Below are 12,815 nucleotides of genomic sequence, written 5' to 3' on the forward strand. Positions count from 1 at the left end.
AGGTTACAGTCACAACACTTCATTATAACTGTGCGGAAATACGAAGAAGTGGCATGTAATTAATGTTATGTGAGTGACATTAAAGGAATCTGGTGGGAATTGGATATGACGTGAGAATAAAAAAAAATCTAGCGGTGTCACATCAAAAGTGATTCCCAGGTTTACTCTTGACTACTGTGGGGAAATTACTTCTGAGAGGGTTTTTAACCTTCAAAAATAAAATGTGTAGTTAAAAAAATAGAAGACAAAGGATTAATAGTCCTTGGTCAATTTGCTTTCTTCTTCTTCTTCTTCTTCTTCTTCTTCTTCTTCTTCTTCTTCTTCTTGTAGTGCATCTTGAAAATCTGGAGCAAGTGGGAAACTGACAGTAATTTTTCCCCTGGCTTAGTATCAGCTCTTCTTTTTTTGGGGGGGGGGGGCAGGCCTAACGTCCTAGGTCTGCAAAATAAAAATAAAAATCTGATAACGTCCTAGGTTAAAAAAAAAGATCCTAGGTTAAAAAAAAAAGATCTGATAATATCCTAGGTGCAATGACAAACCTAGACAGCATCTTAAAAAGCAGAGACATCACCTTGCCAACAAAGGTCCGTATAGTTAAAGCTTTTCCCAGTAGTGATGTATGGAAGTGAGAGCTGGACCATAAAGAAGGCTGATTGCCGAAGAATTGATGCTTTTGAATTATGGTGCTGGATGAGACTCTTGAGAGTCCCATGGACTGTAAGTAGATCAAACCTATCCATTCTGAAGGAAATCAGCCCTGGGTGCCCACTGGAAGGACAGATCGTGAAACTGAGGCTCCAATACATTGGCCACCTCATGAGGAGAGAAGACTCCCTGGAAAAGACCCTGATGTTGGGAAAGATTGAGGGCACAAGGAGAAGGGGACGGCAGAGGATGAGATGGTTGGACAGTGTTCTTGAAGCTACCAGCATGAGTTTGACCAAACTGCGGGAGGCAGTGGAAGACAGGAGGGCCTGGTGTGCTCTGGTCCATGGGGTCACGAAGAGTCGGACATGACTAAGTGACTAAACAACAACAACGTCCTAGGTCTTATCTCCAGAAGATGACAGGGATAAGGAATGACCTTAGAGTGCCACTGGCAGTCATGGTAGACCAGGGATGGAGACCTGTGGGCCTCCAGAACTTGTTGGGCTCATAGAATTGTAGAGTTGGGAGGTACTCCAAGGATCATCTAGTTCAACCCCCTGCAATTAGGAATTCAGAGGTGAGTAATCCTTGAGAGATGGCTATCCAACCTCTATTTAAAAACCACCAGTGAGGGAGACTCCATCACCTTCCAATATAGTCTATTCCGCTGCTGAACAGCTCATACTGTCAGAAATTTCTTCCCCACCTCCCAGGATTTTAGATGACATGCAAATGGCATTCCCCAGATACAGTCGTACCTCGGAAGTCGAACAGAATCCGTTCCGGAAGTCCATTTGACTTCCAAAAGGTTCAGGAACCAAGGCGCAGCTTCCAATTGGCTGCAGGAAGCTCCTGCAGCCAATCGGAAGCCGCGGAAGCCACAACTGACATTCGGGTTCCAAAGAACGTTTGTAAACCGGAACATTCACTTCCAGGTTTCAGCATTCAGGAGCCAAAACGTTCGTCTCACAAGGCGTTTGACTTTATGTGGGCAGGAACCCTGATAGAGAAGTTCCCAGATCCCAGACTCAATTTTCTGTTGCTGATCAAAGTGAATATATTTGTTTTAAGGGGTCCTCAGATCAGTGTCAGAGGTGGGGTCCTGCTAGGGCTATCTCATCCTATTTCTCTTCTGAAAAGAAATGTGTTTGTGACAGCAGGAATTCAGGAAATTTGAAATGGAATAGGAATGCCTGTGTGTGTGATGCACACATACATACCTCAATGCAAACACTTTCAATATTTAAACTGATCCCTTCACTGTTATTTGAACAGATGGGCTTTTTAAAAAATAATTGCAGCAATAATTGCAATTTCTTCCGACTTGTAGATAGGTTGACTGTTTGACAGGATGTCAGACTAGGAATCTGTGTCCTCTTTTTATCTGTGAACCCTTAGATCTCTAGGCAGCTAAAAGAGGAGCAATTTGTGTGTGCGTGGAGGGGATAATTCTGTCTTCTCAGATCTGACAGTCTCCCTCTGGCAACCTGTTATAAAGTTTCATAGGGTTTGGCTTGGCAAAGAAATCTGATCAGCCCACGCTTCTGCCCGGAGGTGGATCCACAAAAGTTTTAACAGGGGAGATGAAACATTTGAGTTTAGTGCAGACAAAATGGCAGTTTAGGGGATAACAGCAGCAGAAGAGAGAGGCACTTAGGTGATCTAACAATGTTCTGAATCATAGCTTTGGAGTAAATAAACACGGTGAAACAAGTACTGAAAAATCACAAGGAACGCACAGCTCACGAACCGCTAGGCAGTGTCAAAGGCAGCTCTAGGGTAGGAGAATGATCCTGGCTGCTTTTTTCTTTGGCCTGCATGCAATATTTATCTAATGTCTATTTGGAGATTATATGCTTCCCAAATGTTCTCTTGCTCCTAAATGCATCTTACACGGGACTGTGGTCTGTATCACTCCAGAGTGCAGGTGGGTGTGCCATTTTTTAATGTCCCAAATGTTAAAACGAAAAACCTCAAACATCCCTTCAGTTAAACAATAACCACCTAGCAGAACAATAGCCACCAGTTGTTAATGTGAAAGTACCAGTACTTGTCTGGAATGAGAAATGGGTTGCAATCAGGGTTACCCATCCCAAGCCTGCAGGTAGTTTCAGTGGCCAGATGAGAAAGCATTTGGTCAGTCTCTATTCTAAGTCAGAGGTTGTGTTGTGTGCACAAAACCATCCACACCTAACATTGTTTTTTTAAAATGCCTTTGCTGCATCTGCACACCCTAAGGGTGTGGATTTAGAGAATTTTATGCAGAATTAGGCACTGGCCCATTGAGATTCTGGCACAACTACTTAAGGAATGCAGCTAAAGCAGAGGAGTGCCAGAAAGATAGGACTGAAAGTTATTTGCACAATCTTTTTCCTAGCTTCTGCAGAATTACCGTATTTTTTGCTCTATAAGACTCACTTTTTCCCTTATAAAAAGGAAGGGGAAATGTGTGTGCATCTTATGGGGTGAATGCAGGCTGCACAGCTACCACAGAAGCCAGAACAGCAAGAGGGATTGCTGCTTTCACTGCGCAGCAATCCCTCTTGCTGTTCTGGGTTCTGAGATTCAGAATATTTTTTTTCTTGTTTTCCTCCTCCAAAAACTATGTGCGTCTTGTGGTCTGGTGCGTCTTATAGAGCGAAAAATGCGGTGACTAACCTTGTTGTGCTTTCCATCTAAGGGAAAAATAATAATTAAGCTCCTGTTCAGTGTTAGAAACACAGATATATAAGGTAGGCGCCAAATGGCTCCTTAAACCAGGGTTATCATTGCCAAAATGAAATGCCTAGTTGCCATTTTGGGAGTAGACAGCTCGAAAGTCGTATTTTTCAATATAACTTTTGGGTTTCTGAAATTCATTCTGATTGTGCAGATAAAATATAATGGATAGAATTATACAGGATGTGTTTCTAGTGTGTGGAAAGGGTCAAGATCCAAGGATCTCCAGGCATGCACCTCCAGATGGTGGAGTCGTCAGGCGCTATCCTGGTGCCTGGGCTTCTTCATTTGGTTGCAATTTTCCAATAGCCAGGTGCAAACTTCGCCTGGCGCATTTCGAACACTGCTCCTGTTTCAATTCATACTTGAGGCTTTTCCTGTAGAGTATAATGAATCAGGTCCTCAGGGGGTCAGGTTGCAATCCAGACCTTTGATCTACCATGCTGGGTGTTGGATTGGGTGGAGATCTGTTTACACATACAGAGGTACCTCGGGTTAAGTACTTAATTCATTCCGGAGGTCCGTTCTTAACCTGAAACTGTTCTTAACCTGAAGCACCACTTTAGCTAATGGGGCCTCCCACTGCTGCTGCGCCGCTGGAGCACAATTTCTGTTCTAATCCTGAAGCAAACTTCTTAACCTGAAGCACTATTTCTGGGTTAGTGGAGTCTGTAACCTGAAGCGCCTGTAACCTGAAGCGTATGTAACCCGAGGTACCACTGTACATGTTTGAACTCACATGCATGTCCAGCACTCAGATGTATTCATGCACACACTAACAAGAGGTTGCATCCGTTACAAATATGTGTTTTACCCTTAACCTTATGCCCACACTAAGTTCCCACACAAACAGAATAAAGAAAGCTTGGTTTATTATATGGAACGCAAATGACAGAATATATGTTTGTCCCAACAGACATCGCTTTATGCTTGTTGACGTTCAAGTGCGTTTGCCATTTTATAACAATCTGTTTCTTCTTAACTATACCAGTGACAGACTGTGGGAGGGTAATATATATCTGTATGTAAATCAAAAGCTGTACCAATAATATATGCACACCAGGGGGCAGGATGAGGTCGCATTCAATTTTGGCATTGTCTAATTTGTTATGTAAAATGTACTGCAACTTCATGGGTGTTGCCGAAGGTGCTCTTCCAAAAATAGCCGTTCCAGGTTCAGCATGTCGACACACCAAGTGAGAAAAATAAGTGTTAAAGATTAACAGACCAAACCCAGGGCATGTTTACTCAAGAGTAAGTCCAGCTAGAGTCAAGTTGCCATAACACTCCTCTCTCAGGGCAGCAAGATTCGGCTGAGTGCCAATACTGTTGTGTATACAGGAGAGCACTGGATCTTTTTAAAAAATCACATTGACTTGAAATTTAGCTTAGTTTTCCTTGAATGGTGTAGGCCACTGTGGAGGAAGTGACCTGTCTCTCAGTGGCCCACGCCATTTAAGGGACATTTACTTGAAATGTGGCTCAGTTTAGTTTACAATTTCATTTTAAGCATGGTTGGGCTCTCTTACACTCAGGTATCACACTGGGGGAGCACATATACAGCTGCTGAGGTCATAAAGATGATTTTGGCTGCAATTCTATGCATTGAGAGGTCATTCAAAGGGGGCATATAGCACCTTAGATCTCCCTTTCCAAATTTGGGGAGAGAGAGCTTCCATGTTGGATCATCACTCCCAACTGCTTCAGAAATGTCTGTGGTCCCTCAGGCATTGGAGTGCTGACATAAGTAGAACTAGAAATCATCTTCTTCTTTGGTGATTACTCATAGCCAAGTAAGGTTGTCTTCGATGAACACTGTCATGGAAATAGGGTGAGTGTGTTGCGGTGTTATATTAAAATATAGTCCGGCCCACCACATGGTCTGAGGGATGGTGGACCGGTCCACGGCTGAAAAAGGTTGCTGACCCCTGGAGCCTTGAACAATGGAGGCGGGTGATGAATGAGTTCTGTCGCTCCTAACAAAGTTGTCATAGTTACTCTCCCACAGATCCAAATGATGGTTGTGCAAGTTTGTGGCAAGCTGCCTTGAGTACAGAGTAAAAGAAGGGAGAAAGATAAACCAATAAATAAACTGCACTGCATATGCTTGTGACTGCTGGGACAACTATGATGTCTTGTAGTGCTTCCCATCACACATACAAGATGTGATGCATTTATTTGTGAATTGAAATTGATTTTTTTTTTTTTTTGGTAGTACATTGGAGCATTCAGCTATTGAATATCATGATATTACTAGACGTGAAATATGAACATGTGTGTGTGTGTGTGTGTCACATTTTCAACTCTTAACAATCAGTGTACCAGACCTTACTGGGATCAGATCCTGGGTCTAACAATCACACTGCCGTCTTGCAAACTGCAGAAAAGGCAATATAGTCACAGTTGTTTGGAAATCGTGTCCTCTAGTTTTTGGCCTCTAGAGGGGGTGCAATACAGCACTTTGAATATTATTTGACAGATGCCTGCTGTGAAGCAGGATGTGAAAGTGTACTATTGGCTAATGTAGCACTTTAGGAAAGGATTGCAGATGAAACCATGGCCTTTGACAACTAAAGCTGAGATGTGGCTGCTCACCAGGCTGCTGTCAGGGCCAATTGCATTTCAGTTGCTGGTTTAAAATGTGCTTTGGTGTATTTTAATTGTTGTTTTTAACTGGTTTGTTTTTATTGCCTTGCATTTTATAATTAGTGTTTTTAAATGTTGAATCCCAGCATGGGATATATAAATATATTAAAAGTAAGAAACAAACAAACCACCTAGTAAATTGCTCTGACTTGAAGGTGATACTAGAGCAATGTCATCGCAAGGTCTGTTGTATCATCCTTTGCCACCACTGGGTGAACTGGGAGGAGGAGGATAACAATAACAATAATAATAATAATTTGCCCATCTGGCTGGGATAGCAGGTTAATACTAGCCTCTAAGCCAGGGATTGGCAACCTAAGGCCCATGGGCCACATGGACGCCGACGCTGGAAATCGCGGTCAATTGCGCACAATCTGACCCAAGGAAGGATCTCCACTGGAGTGAACCGGCCCAGGCAAGGTAAACCTTGTCGACCCCTGCTCTAAGCATACCAGTACAGTGGTACTTCGGGTTAAGAACTTAATTCGTGATGGAGGTCCGTTCTTAACCTGAAACTGTTCTTAACCTGAGGTACCACTTTAGCTAATTTTAGCTACCACTTTAGGTACCACTTTAGCTAATTTTAGCTACCACTTTACCCACTGCCGCCACACTGCCGCGGTGCGATTTCTGTTCTCATCCTGAAGCAAAGTTCTTAACCCAAGGTACTATTTCTGGGTTAGCAGAGTCTGTAACTTGAAGCGTCTGTAACCCGAGATACCACTGTAAAGCAATTATGGGCTGGGAACTTTTGTGGGTGTATTTGCAAAGCTCCTATATGTGCCTCACAGATTAGCATCCATTCTCTCCACCCCCTTTTAGGAGGAAAAGAAGACCACTCCTCCAGGGATGTTACTGAGAATGTTAAAAACAAACATAATTCCCAGTTAAAATCATGTATGTGTTTTCTTTCCTAGCAAACTTCACAAGGAAAAGGAAGATGCAACAGGACTACCAGGGGTGACCGGAGACTGGTTTGAAGAAATCCAGAAGAGAAAATTTCAGAATGAGGCTGATGTTGGCAAAATGTTCAAACAACCCCTAGTTCACAGACTGCGAAAGTCCATCGGAAATGGTGAGTCGCCACTCGTGCATCCAAACAAGGCCACCTCCAGCTATAAAAATGGGCGATATATGACATTACGAGTTTTAAGGAAGAGAAACAGTCACCGGAGATTTTTCAGGTGGAAGTACTGGTAATATCTCAAAGTAAAGCACATTAAAAGGCAATTTGGCAACTTAGCTGTAGCTTCTCTGGAAATGTGTTGTCAAGGCAGGGGTCAGGCTGCTACAGTGAGTGTTATCTGATCGAATTGCCTCAGTGCTGGCCTTTGTGACAGGAAGAGGATTTAAGAGCTTCGTAGGGAAGGAAATTATATATTGTAGGGAAATATAAATATATACGTTGTGTATTGACTTATCACACGCAAGTGCTGTAGTCCTCCCGGAGATGAGAGAAATCAGGTCTCAGATAAAACAGTGCGCCTCTCCAATCTGCTTGTCAGGGGACAGGAATTCAATTTAGATAAGTGAAATGGATAGACAAAACCTTGACAGATTCAACGGGGCTCAGAAAGCAGGCAGTTGATGATGTGATCAGAATATCAGGACAGGAAGATGGAGCCCGTCTGCTGTCTGGCTCGACACTGATACAGATGTAGGGGGAATTTCTCTCAGACTCTTGCTTTGATCAGTTTCTTAACTGTCCTACATACTGTTGTGGACATTAAACAATGCTCAGATTCACCTTAACATTTTTTTATTCAGGTACCAAGAGAGAGGCATGCGCACACAAACACATACACACCCCTAAATATTTGTACAAAGTTTGTCGCGTGAAGCACAGGGTTTGCTTCCTCAAAGAAAATGGAAAATACAAAGCTTTAATAATGACGTTGAGTGTGGAAGGCTTTTTATAGATGCTACCTTCCTGTCCCCCCTCCCATATTTGAGGTGAGGCTTCTGGAGACACGGCCTTCTTGGTAGCTGCACCCTAGTTGTAGAATTCTCTCCCCAGAGAGCTTCTCCTGGCAGCTACTTCTCATCATTTTAGCAAAGACCGTTCTATTTTTCCCAACCTCCTTATGCACAGTTTTTAATTGCTTTTTTTTAAAAAAACGAATTTGGCTTTTAGCTTCTTTTCTTTTTCTGTATTTGCATTTTAATTGCTTTATTCCTTTTGTAAATTGCCCTGGGATTATGACTGAAAGACTGTGTTGATGCTTCAAATAATAAATAAACCCAGTTCAAAGGATTGGGGGGAAACAAATAATATTTATCATTTCAATTTCCTTTTCAGATGCAAAACCCTCCGCCCCGCCGATCCCGCAAGCCCAGAAGAATGCCTCCCCTTCCATCCTGGGAGGGCTGCGTATGCCTTTTGCATCTCTCTTCTCCTCCTTCAGAAAATCGAAACGGCAGCATTCAAAGCCTCTGCAAAAGCAGCCCCAATACCCTCCAAGGTGAGCTGGAAGCTTCCTGTCTGTGTGCATTCATTTGCTCTGGTTGCAAATCCAGATCTTTGGGGGCCAGGTTGGAGTCAGCTGCTCTGTTGCAGAAAGCACTTTTCTGGGATTGGTGGAGAGGAGAGGTCTTCATTGTTAGCAGTTATTCCTGCCTGGCAAGTTAGACTAGACTCCCAGCTCTATGATTCCATGAACTTTCATGAGCTTGTGCCTCATGAATTTGTTTCTTTCCTGTATCTGCCTCGGAGGATTTCACACTATGCTACGTTACAAATGTTGAAATCTGCTTGACCGCCAGTGTCATTCTTGCGTTCATCTTCCTCCTGCCCAGAAGCCTCTTGGGCTGGAGGTCTCTACCACTCCTCCTCCTACACCTCCTACAGTGTGGTGTAGTGGTTAAGAGCGGTAGTCTCGTAATCTGGTGAACTGGGTTCGCTTCCCCGCTCCTCCACATGCAGCTGCTGGGTGACCTTGGGCTAGTCACACTTCTTTGAAGTCTCTCAGCCCCACTCACCTCACAGAGTGTTTGTTGTGGGGGAGGAAGGGAAAGGAGAATGTTAGCCGCTTTGAGACTCCTTCGGGTAGTGATAAAGCGGGATATCAAATCCAAACTCTTCTTCTTCTTTTCTGTAATATTTGAAGGTGTGGCTGCATCTCAGGGAGCAGGCAATTTGGACACAGCTAGAAGAGCAGCTGGCCGAAATTTCTGGGGACATGACCCACGCTCACCTCCACCAACCTAGTTTTCTCCAGATGTTCTAGACTACAACTCATAGGAACATAGGAAGCTACCTTAAGACCATTTCACCATCCAGCTCAGTACTGCTTACACTGACTGGCAACAGCTCTCCAGGGTGACAGACAGGAGTCTTTTCCCATCCCTGTCTGGAGACGCCAAAGATCGATTGGGGACCTGCTCCATGCAAGCGTTCAGTCCGCCACTAAGCTCCTCCCTTAAAATCTGTTTTGACATAGCTATTCAGCAACGGCAGAATTGGCTGGCAGGGAAATCTGGTGGGCTGAAAGTAGATCACACTAGAGTAGGATATGTAACTACTTGCTAATTGCAGGGCGTGAGCAAAGCTAGTCTCTGGATCCTTCCGTTGTTGCTTTTATTTAATATGAAATTCACGTTGCATCTAATGCATTCCTCCCATGTAATTTGGTGTCTCCCCTTCTAAGTGCACTCACACAGGAATTTCCTAATTTGTGTGTTGAGCATTTTTGTGCTCAAAAAGAATCTGGAGAAGCCCCTGCTTGCATACACCCATGCATAGTTAGAGCTGTCAGGGTGGAGGCCTCAAATCCTGTTTCATGAGATAAGATGGATACTATAAGAGGCAGGGTCTTTTTGATGGTGGCGCCAAAACTTTGAAATGCCCTCCCTGCAAAAGCCCGCTAGGCTAGGTTCTCTCCTTGTTTGCTTTTAGACATGCACTGAAAGCTTTCTTTTCTCATCAAGCTTTTAATAGCTAACTATCTGCTGCTTCTAAAGTTGGCTTTGCTTTTAACTGATGGCATCCCTCGTTTCTTTTATCTCCAAAGTTCACAGGGGCGTGTGGATGATTATGTAGCCAAACATCACCACCAACACCCAAAAGCGAGGCATCAGCAGGGTTGTGGAAGCCCTAAGGTTTGCAGAAGTACCAAAAGAATCTTTAGCGCAAAAGCAGCAAAGGAGCAGGGAACCTCCAAAACAAACCAATGATGAGGACTGAGTGTTTTCAGTGACCACAGAATATTAACTGACTGTTTGGGTGGCAAACTGGGAGTATTTTGGACGACTCCCTCCATAATGCAAACATTTTGTCGCAGGTTCCACTTGTTTTATTAGTTATTATTGTTAATAATAATAATAAAGTAGAATAAAAAATAAAAACCAAAATGGAGGGCACCCCATTGTCTACCCCACGCCTAGGTGGGACTTTGGCGTCATCTGCCAGGGCTCTTATGTTCAAAGTACTATACAGTGGTACCTCGTATTAAGTACTTAATTCGTTCCGGAGGTCTGTTCTTAACCTCAAACTGTTCTTAACCTGAAGCACCACCTTAGCTAATGGGGCCTCCTGCTGGTGCCGCGCTGCCGGAGCACGATTTCTGTTCTCATCCTGAAGCAAAGTTCTTGACCTGAAGCACTATTTCTGGGTTAGCAGAGTGTGTAACCTGAAGCGCATGTAACCCGAGGTACCACTGTAAATGAAATCCCATTAGCGGTTTTTATTTCTTTATTTTTTTGTGGTTTGTTTTGCATCTGTTCACAGTCTACCTGCTTTAGCTGTCCCAGTCCTCCTCGCCTTGTTCTCCTCTCAAGTGTATGTTTCCTTTCTCGCTGTTGCCTAGAAGCATTGGGTTACGTGCAAACGGGGCTTTCCCTTTGGCGGCTGCGTGGGCTGGATTTGCTCGCTTAGCACCTTTCTCAGGGCCTCGGATGATGTCATGCTTCCCGGCCCAGGAGGGCGTTTGGAACAAGTCCCACAGAGGTGTGCGGAGTGCCGTGCGAAGGAGCATAAACAAATAAGCCCGGCCACCGAACTGATTGCTAAATGCGGTATTTATGTCTTCTGCTTGAAAAATCCCCGCCTTCTTCAAAAGGTTGCTTTGCAATGGCGTTTGCTTTCAGAGCACTGAAATCTCTCTGGCACCATTAGGAGGAAGTTGTTTAGAAAGCAGGTGAAATTCCCTCGTCGGCACTGCCGTCTCGTCCTGCAGGTAGGCAGATCAAAGCTGCAGTTAAAGGCGCGAGAGCAGGCCAGGCCAGATTTTTACCCGGACACTTGGAAACCTGTCTCCACCTGCTTTAAGCAAACAGGTCTCTGGTTTTTTTTTATTTTTGTGTGTGTCCTTTAGCAGGTGGGAGAGGAGGAGGGTCGATCGATAGATTGTTAGAGCAGTGGGAGAGGGGATGTTGTGGCTTCATTCTCTGCTGGGTTTTCCAAAAAGACGGATCCCATTTCGGAGAGCAGAACTGTCAACACAAGAACTGAGCATGTGTGAGAGGCTGCCTCCAGACTGCCAGATTTTTGCTTCTGAGCACAGACTGGCAAATTTGGGGAGACACAATTACAGTTAATCAAAGAGCTGCCCTAGTTCAGGGGTGGGGAACCTCTGCCCTGTGGGCCAAATTTGGCCACCAGGCCTCCCATTTGGCCTGGCAGGCAGTTTAAGGGAAGGCACACCCACCTGCCATACACATGATACCACCTCTGGGTTGGGTAAGGGCAGGGCTTCAGAGGATCAACTGGGAGCTTAAAGTAGGCTCCCAGTTCTTTCTTTCTTTCTTTCGTCGCTGGAACAAGCTGTACTCAGCTGATGGGCATGAGGAGGGTTGGTTCACAATGGGTGACCCTGCTGCTGCTGAATCTATATATTTAAATGCAGGAAATCTGGACCATTAATCCTCCTGCAACTTGTCCTCTTCGGTAAAGGGTAATTGCTAGGAAGGAAGTGTTTGAACAAACCCATCAATCTCAGGCAATGTTTTTACCCTGTGTGTTTATTAATACGTCCTTGTTAGATATAATTCTTGCTCTGCATTCTGTAGCTTGGGCTTTTGGGGATTTCTTTAAAGCCGGCCCTGGGTTCTTTCGCTTGAAAATAGCAGCTTGACTTGCTGCAGTTAGCAAGTGATCTCCTTGAGCTCCTTGCCAAGGAAAAAGTTTCGCTTGCCAACTCCTGCATATTATCAAACCTCTGTTAAAGGACAAAAACAGGCTGGGCTGGTTTTTCCCCCTTCCCTTTTCTTTCTGGCCGGGTAGCAGCCCTGTCTAGCTTATTAATCCAGCTACCAAACTTCATGAAGCGAGGCAGACCGGCTCACTGGAAACTGGCCTCTGATGCCCTGATGTGGAATGGCAGCTGGGATATTCCTGAGCTCCATGGTAATTAAACATGTGGGCATTGGTAAACAGGCCTTTAATTTCAAAATGCTGACAGGAGCAATTGACATCTGCAGGATCCTTTTACTCTTCTGCCTCATAATTGGCTGAGGCAGCTAAGGTGGGTCTGTTTATTCTTTGAAGATCCCTAATAAAGGAGGGGAGGGGATCGTTCTAGTGTAATTAGGAAGAAACCTTTTAGAAAGGTGTCCAATCTCTCTTGAAAGAGAAACCTGTAAGAAAGCAGTCCTGTGGTACAAGAAAGTCAGAATTTGGAAGAGATGAGAAAGAAATCCTGAAGGCAAGTTCAAAAATAGAATTAAAAAAAATTATATACAGTGTGGTTAAAATTGCCTGCCTGCCCCAGAGTCAAATCCTTTCACTCTTCAAAGTAAACCTAAGAAGCTAGTTTTGCTAACCTGGGTTGTAATTCTGTACACACTTACCTGAGAGTAAGCATACT

General features: G+C 44.2%; 1 protein-coding gene across 6 annotated transcripts in view; it reads left to right on the forward strand.

The window, feature by feature from the left end:
- The window catches only part of EXPH5 (exophilin 5), a 52,629-nt gene that overhangs the window by 21,073 nt on the left and 18,741 nt on the right, over window positions 1-12,815 (forward strand). For 2 of the 6 annotated variants that reach the window (XM_083735860.1, XM_083735859.1), the window contains exons 2-3: window positions 6,930-7,087; window positions 8,312-8,474. In XM_083735860.1, the coding sequence (XP_083591986.1) occupies window positions 7,039-7,087; window positions 8,312-8,474 (212 nt within the window). In that variant the 5' untranslated portion in view covers window positions 6,930-7,038. Of the gene's footprint in view, window positions 1-6,929; window positions 7,088-8,311; window positions 8,475-10,618; window positions 11,026-11,060; window positions 11,187-12,261; window positions 12,474-12,815 lie in introns of those variants that run through there. The other 4 variants (XM_083735862.1, XM_083735865.1, XM_083735864.1 and 1 more) reach the window with 4 other exon arrangements.

The sequence above is a fragment of the Podarcis gaigeae genome (genome assembly GCF_964106915.1).
Source record: "Podarcis gaigeae genome assembly, chromosome: 4".
NCBI classification, from domain to species: Eukaryota; Metazoa; Chordata; class Lepidosauria; order Squamata; family Lacertidae; genus Podarcis; species Podarcis gaigeae.